Here is a 14,506-nt window from a genome sequence, read left to right as displayed (position 1 = left end):
AATCTAAATTTTCTTCTTTGGTATGGCCGTAAATAAAAGAAAAGATAATTTTGATACTGCTGAGTTTTCACTCAAAACATTTTTCCATGAAATACTAATTCAAGTAGGGAATATAATAAAAAAGCTTACAATTTCTACTGTTTATTATAGTCAAACCCAAACTTCAGTCTAAACCAATTTAAAAAAATAATATGCTGCAGCTGTATGCATATTAATGAGCCAAGTTGGTGTGCTGCCTCATTTGGTATGCAGAACAAGTTCATTGAAGCTGAGAATGAAACTTGATTAAATATGAAAGCATGATGACTGAGAGCAAAAACAAACAAAAAAAGAGCTGCAGGGAGCACAGGCAATAAGCAAGCAAAGGGAACAAAAAGGGAAGACAGGCACTGGTACAGGAGAAAGAACAGATCTATATAAACAGAAGTTTATTTTACCTGTCATCCTCTTTCCCTTCCTCAGCTTGGTCTTCTTGAGCTTTTTCATCATGTCCTGATTCTTTGATCTCCTCCTTATCACAGTTCTCTGTCGCCTCTTGCCCTTCCCCTTTTTCATTAATTTCTTGCTCTTTTGCTTTTTCCTCCTCCTCTTTTTCTTCCTCCTCAGGAAATACTTCATCTTGTTCATCCCCTTCCAGCCCTCCCTCTTTTTTCCCCTCTATATCCCTTGTCCTTCTGAAGTCAACAGAAATTGAAAAAGGCATGCAAAAAGAAAAAAGAAAATAAATTAAAGTGAAGATCATGGAGAAGAGCATGCATGAAGAAAGGAAATGCAAAAGAAATTAAATAAAAACTAAAGGATAAAAGCAAACATAAGGTAAGTCATGCTGGCTAGGGGTCCAGCCTACACTAGAGAGCCTTGGAACATATTATGAGGACAGTCTGTAAGTCCCTCTTCAAATAAAACTTGCATGGCAATACCTCACATTTAGAAAGAACTGTATGACAGACACAATGTGGTCCTAACAATGCTCATATAAGCAGATACTTAAACAATTTTTGCAAATGCTATCTTTCAAGAGGACAATTTTCTGAGAATTAATATAGGTGACGGGGGCAGGTTACACCTTCCAGAAAAATTATCTTTCATTTGTGCACCAAATGAAAGCCAAAGCTCCTCTGAGAGCACACAGAGTGTAGGCAAAGAAAAGGCTGTGTTTTGGTCACAGATACATAATGTACATCTTATTGAAGAGCAGTTCAGTGATTGTATACCTACAGTTAAATTGGACTAGTGTATTAATAAATTGAGTTGGTCTGTGTAAGTATTAAATAATACATCTATAAAAGTTCAGCATTCTATTTAAAAGGAAAATAATATGCCTCTGCTGGCAAAAATTTTCAAGTTAAACTGTCTTTTCAACCATATTAAGTATATTTTACAAAATGGTTTTCAGAAAGTGTGTCTAATGCTTGCTGACAGCATATGTTTGTTATTTTAGTGTATGTTAGATAATCCTAGACAACAAAACTCGACTAAAAACAAATACCATGAAGACTTGAAAACACATGAGATGAAAAAGACATTTAAGCCAGTATTTTGCAAAATCCCTGCAAATGTCATTCTAGGCAAAATGCTAATGTCAAATACAAGTATCAATAAGTGTTCCATTACAAAAATGAGACAGCTATAGCTGGCACTCTAGCTCATCATGCTCACCTTATTTTCATGTTTCCCCTTGGACGCTCTGACTGGACGGACATGTAGCTTGTGCTGCTGAACCGGGAAGCGCTGCTCGTCCGTGACACGGCCGAGACATCGCTGACATCGCTGTCCGAAGACTTATTGGAAACATTGTCTGAGCCTCGGTGAGGATCCCGCCCTGACCGATACTGCAAGAGGAAAGGGACAAAGACACGGTGTTGTCGTGACACGCTACCGTGCATCAGCTACGGACCTGGTCCCTGGTGCTATCTAAACTGCCTTTGTCACCACACTGCCTGAACTTTTATAATAAAGTTTTTCACTGATACAGAACAGAAGTTATGTCTAATTTCTACTAATTTTACTCTGCTTTGCTATGTCAGTCAAGTTAGCTCCTCAGTTTCAACTTGTACAAAATTTCCAGCATGTAAAAAAGTTTCACAAATCTTAGAAAAGACATCTAAACCCTCACAGAATATTCTTACCACAACTGTTTCACCAGTGCAGAAAGGAAAGCATAGAGATTAGTGACTTGCCTGTGATTACTGAGCTCATGAAAGATTAAACAGGAGACAGAATGTGCTGCATGCTATCTGTAAAGTACATGTCTCTTTTGGGGCCTAGTCTGTTTACAAGAACTTCTAACTGACAAATGTTATTTTTTTTCCCCCAAGTAAATAGACAGACGAGATTATCAAACCAAAAGACAACGCAATGATGCAGCTGTGCAAACAAACCCGCATCTTGCTGAACTGCTGGGCTGGAAAGTCTGAAAGAATTGGACTGGACTAGAGGTAATTTGTAGGGAAACTGTACACGTGCCTTAGAAACTAAAAGACTACAAAGGTATTTGAGCTTGTTAACAGTACATATCAAACATGGAACTGGCAGGTGACTGGTGATCAGCAGTAAGCCCATACAACATAGAGAGTATCATGCAGCAGTATTCAGCTTAGATCTGAACAAAATATGATGGCTATTTGTTTTTGTTACACATTAACTCTAAATTAATCTTAAATCTACGCACTCTGCATGGCACTGTATACAAATATAATAAATAGCAGAAAGGTATTTTTCCTTCTCTTCATGTACAGGCATTTATGTGTATACAGAAATCTGATGGGCTGCTACTGGTAATCTTTTCAGGAATATAGTACTGCAAGATGAATTGTCAATGATCACCAGGTGATTGTCTGAGAATAATACAGTACAAAAGATATGAAGAGCAGCACAGACAGGACTGAAAGAAAACAATGGGAAAAAATAATCTACCTAACACATCAGTGCTTTGTTGAACTCTTGGGGGTAGGAACACTGTACTCAGCCACATGGAAAAAATAATTCGTGTGAAATGGCAGACCTGTGTAGTACTGCAGAAGAGAAAGGTATCCAGGTTTAGCAATTAAATTTGTCTCTTTTTTATTTTAGAAGAACTGTCTTTCATGAACTACACAGATCGTTTGTTTCTATTCTCTTTCAAGAATGTTACACTGGGAAATGTTCTGAAAGACTGTGCAGTATCTAAATAGGATTTCAGAATAACATTTCAGTGCTCTTCCTCAGAAACTGCTTTTACACTTAGAAATAGTAAGCTATTTTGCTCATTTTAAGACAGGGAAATTAAATAAAGGCAAGAAAAAATGCTCATGAAAGTTAGACTGTACATCTGCTGCAGAGAATGACCAAGCACAGCCATAACTACACACTTACAAAAATGGTTGCACAATGTACAGCAATCTTTATCATTCTTCCTGATCTGTACTAATTTACCATATTTGTGTTCATCAACAACCACTCAAGTCCCTCCCAGCCTTTAAAGAGAACTTAGCCACCCATAAACTCAGAGAGTATCTCCATGATTATAATGTTCACAAGTTTTAGTATTTACTGACTGGTTTTACTGATGCCATTGATGGTTTTTTTTTCTTGATGAAGAAGACAGTGCATATTATGACTTATAAACTCATTTGGGAACGTAAAAGCAATTATTAAACTGTCCTGATCATCAGAGATAATGGAACATTATGCCAGAATAAAAGGAGTGTTCTTTTTCAGCAACTCCATTCAAAAGAGCAACTACTTAGCCCTTTAGAGAAATAAAAAATAATTATCCTTAGAGAAATGTGTATATATTGAGCCCTATTCCCCCCAACCTTCCCTAGGATAATTCCTCATTTAAGAAAAAGTTATGAATGTGGTTTCTGTTGATATAGCCTAAAGCTACCAAGACTGGACAGTACAGACTGGTGTACTGGGCTACCATCACAAGCTATGGAAAATGCAACGCAGAGCTATGCTCAGGCCTTCAGCACCATCTGAGCCCCCAGGCAGATGTCACTGCTGTGCCAAACCCTGTGCTGCCATGGCTACACTGCCACTGGCTCCCACCAACCTAAGGGAAAGTCAAGACTTGGATGCCTGTGTGAACACAGGTCCTGCTGCCAGCGGCGCTGCCCCCAGGCCAGGAACACCACTGGCATGGCAGAGCTGATGTGGCTCTGCTCCGGGGCAGAAAGATGGACCCTAGTGTCACATGGAAATCATTGATTGAATTGTTAACCATATTGCAATCAGGGCATAGATAATTAGGTGTGGTGATTCATAGAATAACAGCCCTCAGCCTGCAGATCCTACACTGAGCTTGCCCAGCAGTCCATGGAAATGAGCCCTTCTGAATTAAACATGAAGTGGCAAACAGTATCAGCATTGCAAAAAGTTATTCTGAAGAGTCATTCTGCAGCACACAAAGTTTCGAAAACATGTGGTTTTGATTTTTTCTGTTCCATTTCCACACCTAGAGAATGTCAGTTCTTAAACTACCGCATAGCAATGTGCCGTATATATCAAATCAGACATTTCCACAAATAAAAAAACCTTATTGTGTTGGTTTAGGGGCGGTTTTTAGCCAATGCAAGTAATAATCTAGTGGTGTATTGTGAAGACTGAGAATTGTTTTGGCAAGAAAAGCAACTTAAAAGTAAATAATTTTAGGAATATAATGTGAAAAAAGATCATCAAATCATTACCTTGTCTCTTTTTTTCTCAGTTGTACATAAAGGTATTTCCCATCAAATGCTTTTTGTTGGACCAGATGTCACTGAAATATTATTTGACTGTTACAGCTTCAGGATGTTTTAAGATTAAAATTGGGTAAGTTAATTGATCCTTTCATTAAATCTGAATGTCTTAATATACAATATTTTTAAAAGGTTTTATTAAGACCTTGTCTGAGTTACCATCTCAGCATCTGCTAGATGTCTAGCAAGGTAACATCAAGTAAATGAAATTAAATTGTCTTTCTTGCTGGATGAAGTTCAGATACCTCATACTCACTCATTAACTGCTCCTAATCAGTCTTTATTCTGCTGCTGAGGTCTACTTTGAACCTTATATCTGACTTGATTTTGTTTAGGAAATGGCTTACAGTAGTGTATTTACTGCGTGTCAGTGTTTCCGTAACTCCAGCACAAAAGACCAAAGGAACCATACTGCTTGTCTGACAGAAGCCATGCTGGCACTTTAGTTTTACATTTATTTCTTAAATTGCAGTTCTATATAAGGCAGCTTTTGAAGTGCTCCTTTGCTGACTGCCTCCAGAGAAAAATGGTACTTCTATTGTGCAAATATTGATTTGTTAAAAAGTATTCGGTTCTTTCATGTCATATACTCCAACCATAAAATGCAACCATTTTTTCAGTTTTGTGCTATCACTTTTTTAGTTTTTGTGTGGTTAAAGTTGCCCCAAGGCATCACATCTTCATATACTTCACATACTTCCTTGCTTTCTTCCTCCAAATTTCACTTTCTTATTTTCTAAAGGTCATTCACTTTCAATTCTAGATCAACTATTGGACTGAAAAAGTAATTTTTAACCAAGTGCAATCCCTCTATTATATCTGAAAAACAGATACCATTTCCCATCCCTCTCCAGTGCTGTCCCTAGGTACTGTGCTGTAGGATTTGCACCATCTGAATGCACCTTGCCAAGGAACTGCAGCCCACTGTGGCTGGATCAGTATGGCCACTGATTTGGATCATTGGCTTCAGCAACTACCCTGTGTGCTCCACTATCCCTCAGCAGAACACATGGCTACAGGGACAGTAATGAGCCTCATACCTCCCCTGGGTTGGACAATCGGGTGGTCCAGGGTATGGTGAAATGCACCTGCCCACTACGAAGGTTAATTTAAAAGTTTATTTCAGATTCTTTTTTCTTTTCTTTTTTAAATACCAGCCACAACAGTAGGAAAATTATCTCCTGGCTTTCCCCACGCTTGAAATACAGGCCTCTTTTGTTGGAATATGGTTAAATTTTCATTTCCACCCCAATAAAGACTCATATAATAAAGGCAACATTCTGGACACTATGACCCATTAAGCAGCCAACCCAACCTCTTCAAGCTGTTTCAAAAATAGGAAGTCTGCTGAAAGCAGAGGGATTGATTAAAAGTTGCTTTTGTAATTTTAATAGTAAGATGGTTTTGTCCTAATTTTCAGTGTTGAAGAATGAGAAAAACTTCATTATTACAGATTCTATCAAATAAGTATTCCAAAGTTTCTAAAAGCATTTTTACCTGTGTTAGGAGAATAATCAGCTGGAGAGCCTAACAAAAGGACAGTCAGGTGACAGCATAGTGCCTATGCCTTTTAACTTCAAGAGATTACCGTCCTTTAGTGATGAATTCATGACTACTAAAGCTGAAAAACAAATACCTGCTCTGCTTCCTAATACAACAACCTCTGCAAACGTTTTGACCTCTTTGTGAACTACCAGCAAATGGCTGACAGGCCACATGGAGCTGGAACTCGTCTGACACTAATGCTCTTATTTCCACAACGAAACTGGTTTGGAACTTCTAGTTCAAAGGGAGTTTTAAAGTGTTTCATGTTGCTTTCCTCTAATGTTACCAGTCTTCCATCTCGGACTATACAGTCATGCAGTTGTCCAGGCAATTGACATTGTCAGTGATTTCTAACTGTCTTTCTATTTTATTATCTTTTCTTTTTTTATAGTCTACTCATCAGGTTTTATTTGCTAGCATTTACATAGGGACATACAAATCTGGTCAATGTTTTTAGTGATCAAAATGTTGGGAAGATGTTTCAGACAATTTTCCATTGTGCTACTACCAGAAGATTCAAGAACCATTCTGGACTATTTCAATAGTTCTTTGACTCACTAACAAAAGCTCTCAGGCAGCCAGAGCAATTTGAAATGTTCTATAGCTTCCAGTGTGAATTCACAATTCTAAAGGCATTGAAAATTTTAGTTACCACATATCCTTTGAATGAATGTTACTGGATTGTTTGATTCTTTCTAAAACTTTTGTTAATGGCTGCCTAATGAAGGCTGCCATTAAAAATAGAGCCAAATACTTACTAATAATTACAACAATAACATTAGATTTATATAAAGCAAAAAATGCAGACAGTTTTACAAAATAACACATACAAACGAGTACATAAAATACATGTTTATCTGCAGCTTGCATACACAGAAACTCAAGATGAAGGCTATGATTAATCTGCCCTTTCATGTAATTTATACTTAGCCAGCTCAGTAATCTGTTTATGTTTGTCATTCCTGTCAAGATCCATCAAGGCAATTGAGATACAGGTCTGCCTTTGCCAGTTCTGCTTTAGCTATCACATGGCACACAGCTGTCCCTCAGGAGATTAATTCTTGCCCTGCTCTTGTATTAGGTATACAATGAGATCCACAGTTGCCTTGATCTTCTCAATATGGAGCTTCAGCCAGTCTACCTTAGACTCATTCTTGGCTGCTGATCGTGTCTTCTGCTTTGTAGTCCTGGATCCTATCCTATCTTCCTCCTTTTTATTTCTAATTCTTGGATCCTGCTTTTTTAACCCTATATTTTGCTTCTGATGAGTCACATGGGCATTGTTCCAACTGTTCTCCCTTTAGCCAGTTCTTGCTTCGTATTCAGCACCTTTGATCTCCTGAGCCTGGCCCTGTGCACCTCTACTGACATTCTTGCCTTGCACTAACATAAAGGAGAGAGCTAGACATGGTGTTGTTACTTCTGAGCAGCACAGTGACTGGACCAGTAAATCTAGCTGGATGTACAGTGGTTCTCTGTACATTCATCCCTCACTCCCATTCCTTATCCAATAATTTTTTTCCTCAATATTCAAAACATTCCAATCCACTTCTACCTTGAATAAAAAGAACTGACTGTAACTTGATTTGCAAAACCCACCTTCTAAACCACCCAATTTTCCAATAAATTTAGACCACAAATTAAAACATCAGTAAAAAGGAACATTCATATTTCTATTGAACATGTGAAAAAAACTTACTTCAAAAGTTCTCACATCCCTTCCCTTTGTGGTGTGGTGCCATCTATTTATCAATTTCATTAACCAACACTCACATATGCAGGCTTACAAAGGAGCTCCTAAAACCTGATTTCACTATGGGACTAAGCCATGTTGCAAATAGCATCCTACTGCTAAATTAGGGAAGGAAAACAACAATGAAGAAGATCAAGTGAGTCAGCAGTGGGCCTTGGCAGGAAAGAAGGGCAGCTTTGGTTATATTGTCTTGAACACAAGTAGAACAAGAGAAGGGATTATTCCCCTGTAAGCAGTTTTGAGACCCAAAGCGAAACACTGACCTCAATAAACTAAATTAAGTTTATTGGAAGGCCACCAAGATGGCTGGGGGAGCTGGGATTGTTCTGCCTGGAGAAGTGATGGCTATGGGAGTACCTAACAGCAGTTTATGAGATCATACAGGGGAGAATGCAATTCACAGCAGCTCTGACTGGTGTAAGTAGGCACATTTTTACCATAGGTACAGTGAAGTAATGGATCAAGTTGCCCAGAGAAGTTGTGCAGTTTTCATCCTTGAATGTTTTCAAGACCTGACCAGCTAAAGCCCTGAGGAACCTGTATTAATCTCATGCTGACCTGGCTTTGGACTCCTGCTAGGGGTTTGACCAGACAGCTCTTGAGGTCCTCTCCAACCCAAATTACTCTGTCATCCTATGGGTCAGGGTGATCCAGGAGTTGAAGTTAAAACTCCAAGGGCAGAAGTAATACAGAAGTCACCAATGTATCAGTGCCTAAGGACAACTGGAAATCCAGAGGGAAGTAGTCCAGAGGCAAGGCAAATCAAAAGGCAAAAAATCATTGGCTTCACATATGTTGGCATATGGTGTAATTTTTTTAAGAACTCCCAAAGTGCACAATATTATATAAATACAGGAGGGCACTAGAAAATATTCTGGCATTACTTCAAGAGAACTTACAGACCCTGTAAATATTTGGTAAAGTAGGAAGCAGTAAGGCAGTTCTTAAGTATTTGTGTCTTTAAGTGAGCTTGAAAACTAGCTTGACAACAAGTTTGTCTTCCTACAAAAAATATGTTCCTGCAGTAATTTTCAAACACTAAGTAGCTTTTTGCTCTGACGGGTTTTTTAATACAATACGACTTTTGGAATAACGAGGCAACCTCTAATTTCAACTGCACTAATATCTATTCTGAAATCAAGCTGTTATTGATGCAGAATTAATTCACAAAGTTTCATCTAGTCTAGGGAACTAAACGTTATTATTTAATCTTACTTTACATCAGGACCAAATTTTAAAAATTTTGAAAGGAGAGAGCACTGCAAACTTTCTTCTGAAATATATAAAGTTACCACATTATTCCAGACCGTTCAAAATCACAAATACATTGTTTAAAATCCCATCTCTCATACGAAAAACACAGTGGATGAAAAAATGTTGTTTAAGATAAAGTAAAATACAAAAAAATCAAGAGAAGAATCATTATAAGCATCACCACAAAAAATTCTTAAGAGGCAATCCAAGATGTGTTAGACATTGGAGTGAAACCACAGGGTTTATGTTGGCCAAGCAGGTGTCTCCTAATATCTCATCAAAAGCTACCTTAAAATCATTACACATAGAGAGAGCTTCTACATCAAATCATAATATAATTGAAACAGGACTCTGGGACACCACAGCTACACCACAGAGTCCTTTGGTGGTATGCCTTATCCACTAGATAACCAGACATCATCTTTAAAAGTGAAGGTAACTACTCTATTATTTAGCAAGGTAATTGAGATGTTTAAGAGGAGTTTTCACAGCTGGAATAAGAAAGTTGATTCTGACAGATTAATTGAGGCAAAAGAGAGACCCAGGTACAGCACATGGCTAGGGTGAAACAGCTATAATTGACTATATAAACTGGAAGGAATAGAAAATTCCATGTGTCCTGTGGATGGACTTCATCTTGTTACAAGAGCCAATGCCTTGTAACAAGTTATAAGTGAACCACAGAATGCATTCCTGCAAACAGGATATTCCCAACGGTTTTTGAAAGAAAGCCAACATCTTGAAGAAATATGAACCTACATAATATGAAGGTGAATAACTAAGAGCTTCAAAAGAAGAACCCCATAATGATAATTAAGGGTAGAAGGATATCCAACAATCAGCCCCCTTTTACAAAGTGACAGTAATTCAGGAAAGCAAAAAAAATGGAAAACAAAACTCTTCCAAAGATTTCTTTGAAACTTTTACTATCCAAATTTCCTTTCATACTGCTGATCTCCACCGGAATTTTAACTACTTTTTAAAATAGGGCAAAGTCAGTCACCAAGTTTCACTTTAGAGAAACGGGTCCACGGTCTGGCTGTGTGATGGCGGGTAATAAACTCTAATGTACATCTTCTCAAACTCCCCAGGATCTTTTTGACTGCCACACATTAACTTCTATTCTGTCTTGCACAGAAGGAAGAAAATTGATTTAAAATAGACACCAGAAATCCTTTAGCAATCCACAGCACCCTGTGAAGACTCCTTAAGATGCATCATCATGGACACTGTTCACTGTAAAAAGTCTGGGCTGTTTAAGTCAGGGCTGTTGCAAAACACAGATATCCAGGGACTTCACAATTTACTGTGCAATTGCATTTAACAGTATCTCCAGTACTTTATTTCCTGGTGAACTTCAGGATGTTTGTAGGACAGTCTGGTGAGCCTACACTTGCTCAATGGGTCCAGTTTGAGTGATAATTCTGTTTTTTCTGCTCCTTATTGGTCTTTTAATGCTAGTACATCCTACTCACATTGGATAAACTGAATCAAAGCATGCTTCCTGTATTCGTTTCCATTCCTCAAGTGGTTCACATGCCATTTCTGCCACCACTGCACTCAAAATCTCTTGTACTTCATACAGACCTGGCATCCAGTCAACAGCTCATTTTTTAAAGAGAGTAACAAGGCAGAATTTCTGTTTTAAAAAAACCTCTTTTGTTTATGATTGTTCTACCTAATTTGGGCTTCTTTAAGATGTTACTTTGCAAATGTCAGCTAGGAAATCAAATAATATGCAGATTATTAATTTTTTTATACATTAACCTGGATTTTAAACTTCATTTCCATAATTCTTTTCAGTCCTTGGGTCTCATGAAAACAAACACAAATAAAATAAAAAGATGACAAGGCAACCATCTTTTCTTATCACAGAATTTCTGTTTCATTACACTTTATTTTAACCCAAAAGCCTGTTAAGAATTTCAGCATACCTGATGGCTTAAGAACAGAGACATGAACTTTCCCCTTAATCCTACCTTCACTATGTAACATTTCATATGCCTTTCACCAAATTTGTCCTGGGACACAGCACCTTCAAAGGAATTCATGCTGAAGAGAACAGCTGGATTGACACATGGCCAACTGGTGAGTGCTTATTCCTGTAAGCAGAAGTGCCTAAGGCCACAATTGTTCAAGAACAGGATATAAATATATCTTTATACATCTATGATTCCACTTTTTAAGTCCTTAAATCCATAGATATCAGAGGATAGCCTGCAAAATCAAGCATGATTTGAAGGGACATCACATAATCTTTTTTTCTTAATTTCTTGTTTTCACTGATTATTAGGATACATCTTGGAAAATCTCTGCACAATAAGAAAATACAAGCTCAGCTGGTAACTCTCCTGAAAATTTTCTGCTGATTCATGTCAAGCTAACGGAGAAACAAATCTGCAAGATATAGATACCACCATTTCCTTATCAATCCATAAACAAGGTAAACTGCTTAGAAAACAATTTCCCTAAAACATATTTCCTCAGCAGCTTTACTCTTGTTTTATTGCAACTAGCGAAAAAAAGGCTGCAGGGAGATCCTGAGCAAGCAAACTGCTCCTACAGATCAGAAAAACTGAACTGTCTTTTTCTCTCAGTCATTGTCCTTGAGGGAGTAATTAGAAAAGAATTATTACTTATATGTCCCATATCTCATTGTAAATACTGTGATCTACCTCTGCTTGCTTGTAAGGTCAATCTGAGTTCACTTTTACTGAAAACATGCAACATCTATTAATATTATTTACAATTTCATCTTTACCACATCTTTGTTGCAGAAAAGAAACAACTAAAAAATATCAATTGAAACTGCATGAGAAATTTAGTTCATTTCACAAGACAGGTACCTAGATTGGAACTATTCTGAGATCAAAAGCTTCTGTTAACATTTTTGAAGATCTTTAATGTCTATGAATTCTTAGAATAACTTCAGTTCTTGAAGTTATTTTCATTTTACAAATGTTTCCTTAGGATAGCATTAACATAGTATTTCCCAAATTTATGTGACTCAAAACTAGCTTAGATGAGGGAAAGGAAATATTTTAAACAGCCTCCTAGATATCATCCAATCTGCTTCTTTACAATTCTTGAAACTGAGAGTCAGCCTGTTAACCAGAAGTGAATTTAAAGTATTGTCTCTTAGTTACAGAACACTATGTCACAGTGTTTTGAATTTTTTAATAGAAAATCATATGCTAAGTAAAGTTCAGATATTTTTACTTATCTATTTGTTTCAGATTAAACTGCAGAACCATGCAAATCGCCAGAATTGTTTTTTACATTATGGCATATGTCACTCAAGAGAAAGCAGAAACAGAATTATGCATCCTGGTTCTCTGAAGATGCTCTTTATGATGCAACTAATAAAAAATCCTTTAAAGATTTTCCATGGTTTGAAGAAAAAAGATATATCAGAAAAATTTTACTGTGATACAACAAGCAGAAGCTCAGCCAAAATTGTGTTATTCCCTGCTATTATTCACTGACTCCAGACTGTCGGTGAAATCTCTGGTAAAACAATGATTTCCATTGGCTGAAGGAGGATAATACTCCTCCTGATAAATTACTGAAGAAAATATTCTGTTGCCTAGCAGTACACAATACTAGTTCTTGTATGCAAAGCCTTTACTTCCCAGAAACAAGTCAGAAATCCCACAGGTTAGCAAGGACACAGTGGTAATTTCATGTCTTAGTAATATTCTCACTACAAGTGTTGCTGAAGGCATTGAGACTTTACAAAAACCTCCCTATGCTGAGACTCCAAGGTCCTGACCCTACTTTGATTAGCTCCATTGTGCAGAATGACCTCTTTCAGAATAATGGTTGTGTGCTAGATCTCCCTAAATCCTTCGTATGAACTACTTGCATTACAGATGCTTGAAGCCAAAGTTGTATTCCTGAAAAATAACCGTAAGAGTTTAGGTAGTTAAGGTACTTAATAAAAAAAGAATCAAAAACCCACACTAAAACCTGATAGATATACATGGCATTCTTTCCTGTGTGACAGCTGGCAAAAATTCCTCAAAACCTCAAACCTACTGTTTGGAAAAAAGTTGATAAGCTGGTGAAATTTTCATTGATAATTTTGGGGTTGCTATCAAAGAAAATAAACCTATTTAATAAAGATGAGCACTCCCAGATGATAAGAAAACATCCACACCACTAAAACCACTTCACTGGTTCATCGTTATAGCCACAGTTAAGAATGGTAACAGTAAACTGTGGGAAAATCCTCCCTCTAAGGTGTGCTCAGCTAAAGCACACGGAGTGGCTCTCCCAGGAGCACCTCCTGGAGCTGCTGTAGCACAGGAGAGCTGGGCAGGGCAGGAGGGGTGTGAGGTGAGGGGGGCAGCCAGTGTTCCTGCCTCCAAATCTGACAGTGCTCTGTCCCTTCTGAACCACCCCCTGTGAAGCAAAGGTCCTGCTTCTTCAGCCTAGAGAAGAGAAGGCTCCCGGGAGACCTTAGAGAAGCCTTCAGTACCTAAAAGGGCCTACAAAAGAGCCAGAGAAGGATTTTTCTACAAGAGCCTGTAGTGATAAAAGGAGGGGTAATGGCTTTAAACTGAAAGAGCAGATTTAGATATTAGGAATAAATTCTTTACTGTGAGGGTGGTGAGACACTGGAACAAGCTGTCCAGAGAAATTGTGGATGCCCCATCCCTGGAAGTGTTCAAGACACGGCTGGATGGGGCTTTGATCAGCCTGGTCTAGTGGAAGGTATCCCTGCCCATAGCAGGGGAATAGGAAGCAGATGATCTTTAAGGTCCCTTCCAACCCAGGCCATTCTATGATTCTGTGGTTCATTTTGGATCCTACACATTTAAGCAGGCTCTGTGCAAGCCCTGCACTGAGATTTCAGGTCTGTCCTTTCTAAGTATGTGCCACACTTTCCTTGATTTTTCAAGGTCACTAACCTAGCAAATTGATCTAGCAAACCTGTTTCCATCACGGAGCCACTGCTCTAGACTTGCTGTATTTGATATGTGAATAATGGCTTTTTTGTACATGTTTGCATGGCACAGAACTAAGTAGCACAAAGTGGTGTGATACACGTTATCACAGATTATCATTCTCACTTCTTAGAGTTCTCTGATTTTTGCAGTAATTCAATTAACTTCATACATTCTCTATTTTTGAATGTCACACCTTGGCACACAGATATTTAGTACGTATTTCCCAGTTAATTTTTCTTCTTGTTTTCTGCAGATTTTCTCACTTATTATCAGCATAACAC

The 14,506-nt window shown here is 37.9% G+C and overlaps 1 protein-coding gene across 49 annotated transcripts in view; it reads right to left on the bottom strand.

Moving 5' to 3' along the window:
• The window catches only part of RIMS2 (regulating synaptic membrane exocytosis 2), a 467,470-nt gene that overhangs the window by 78,418 nt on the left and 374,546 nt on the right, over nt 1–14,506 (bottom strand). For 19 of the 49 annotated variants that reach the window (XM_032131090.1, XM_032131097.1, XM_032131106.1 and 16 more), the window contains one exon: nt 1,660–1,832. The exons of 14 other annotated variants lie outside the window; for them this stretch is intronic. In XM_032131090.1, coding sequence (XP_031986981.1) covers nt 1,660–1,832 — 173 coding nt within the window. Of the gene's footprint in view, nt 1–437; nt 675–1,659; nt 1,833–14,506 lie in introns of those variants that run through there. 16 more of the 49 variants (XM_032130815.1, XM_032130832.1, XM_032130794.1 and 13 more) reach the window with 2 other exon arrangements.

The sequence above is a fragment of the Corvus moneduloides genome, chromosome 1, assembly GCF_009650955.1.
Source record: "Corvus moneduloides isolate bCorMon1 chromosome 1, bCorMon1.pri, whole genome shotgun sequence".
Classification (NCBI taxonomy): Eukaryota; Metazoa; Chordata; class Aves; order Passeriformes; family Corvidae; genus Corvus; species Corvus moneduloides.
The sequence above is the reverse complement of the archived record's forward strand: the minus strand, read 5'-3'. Positions and strand labels throughout refer to the sequence as shown.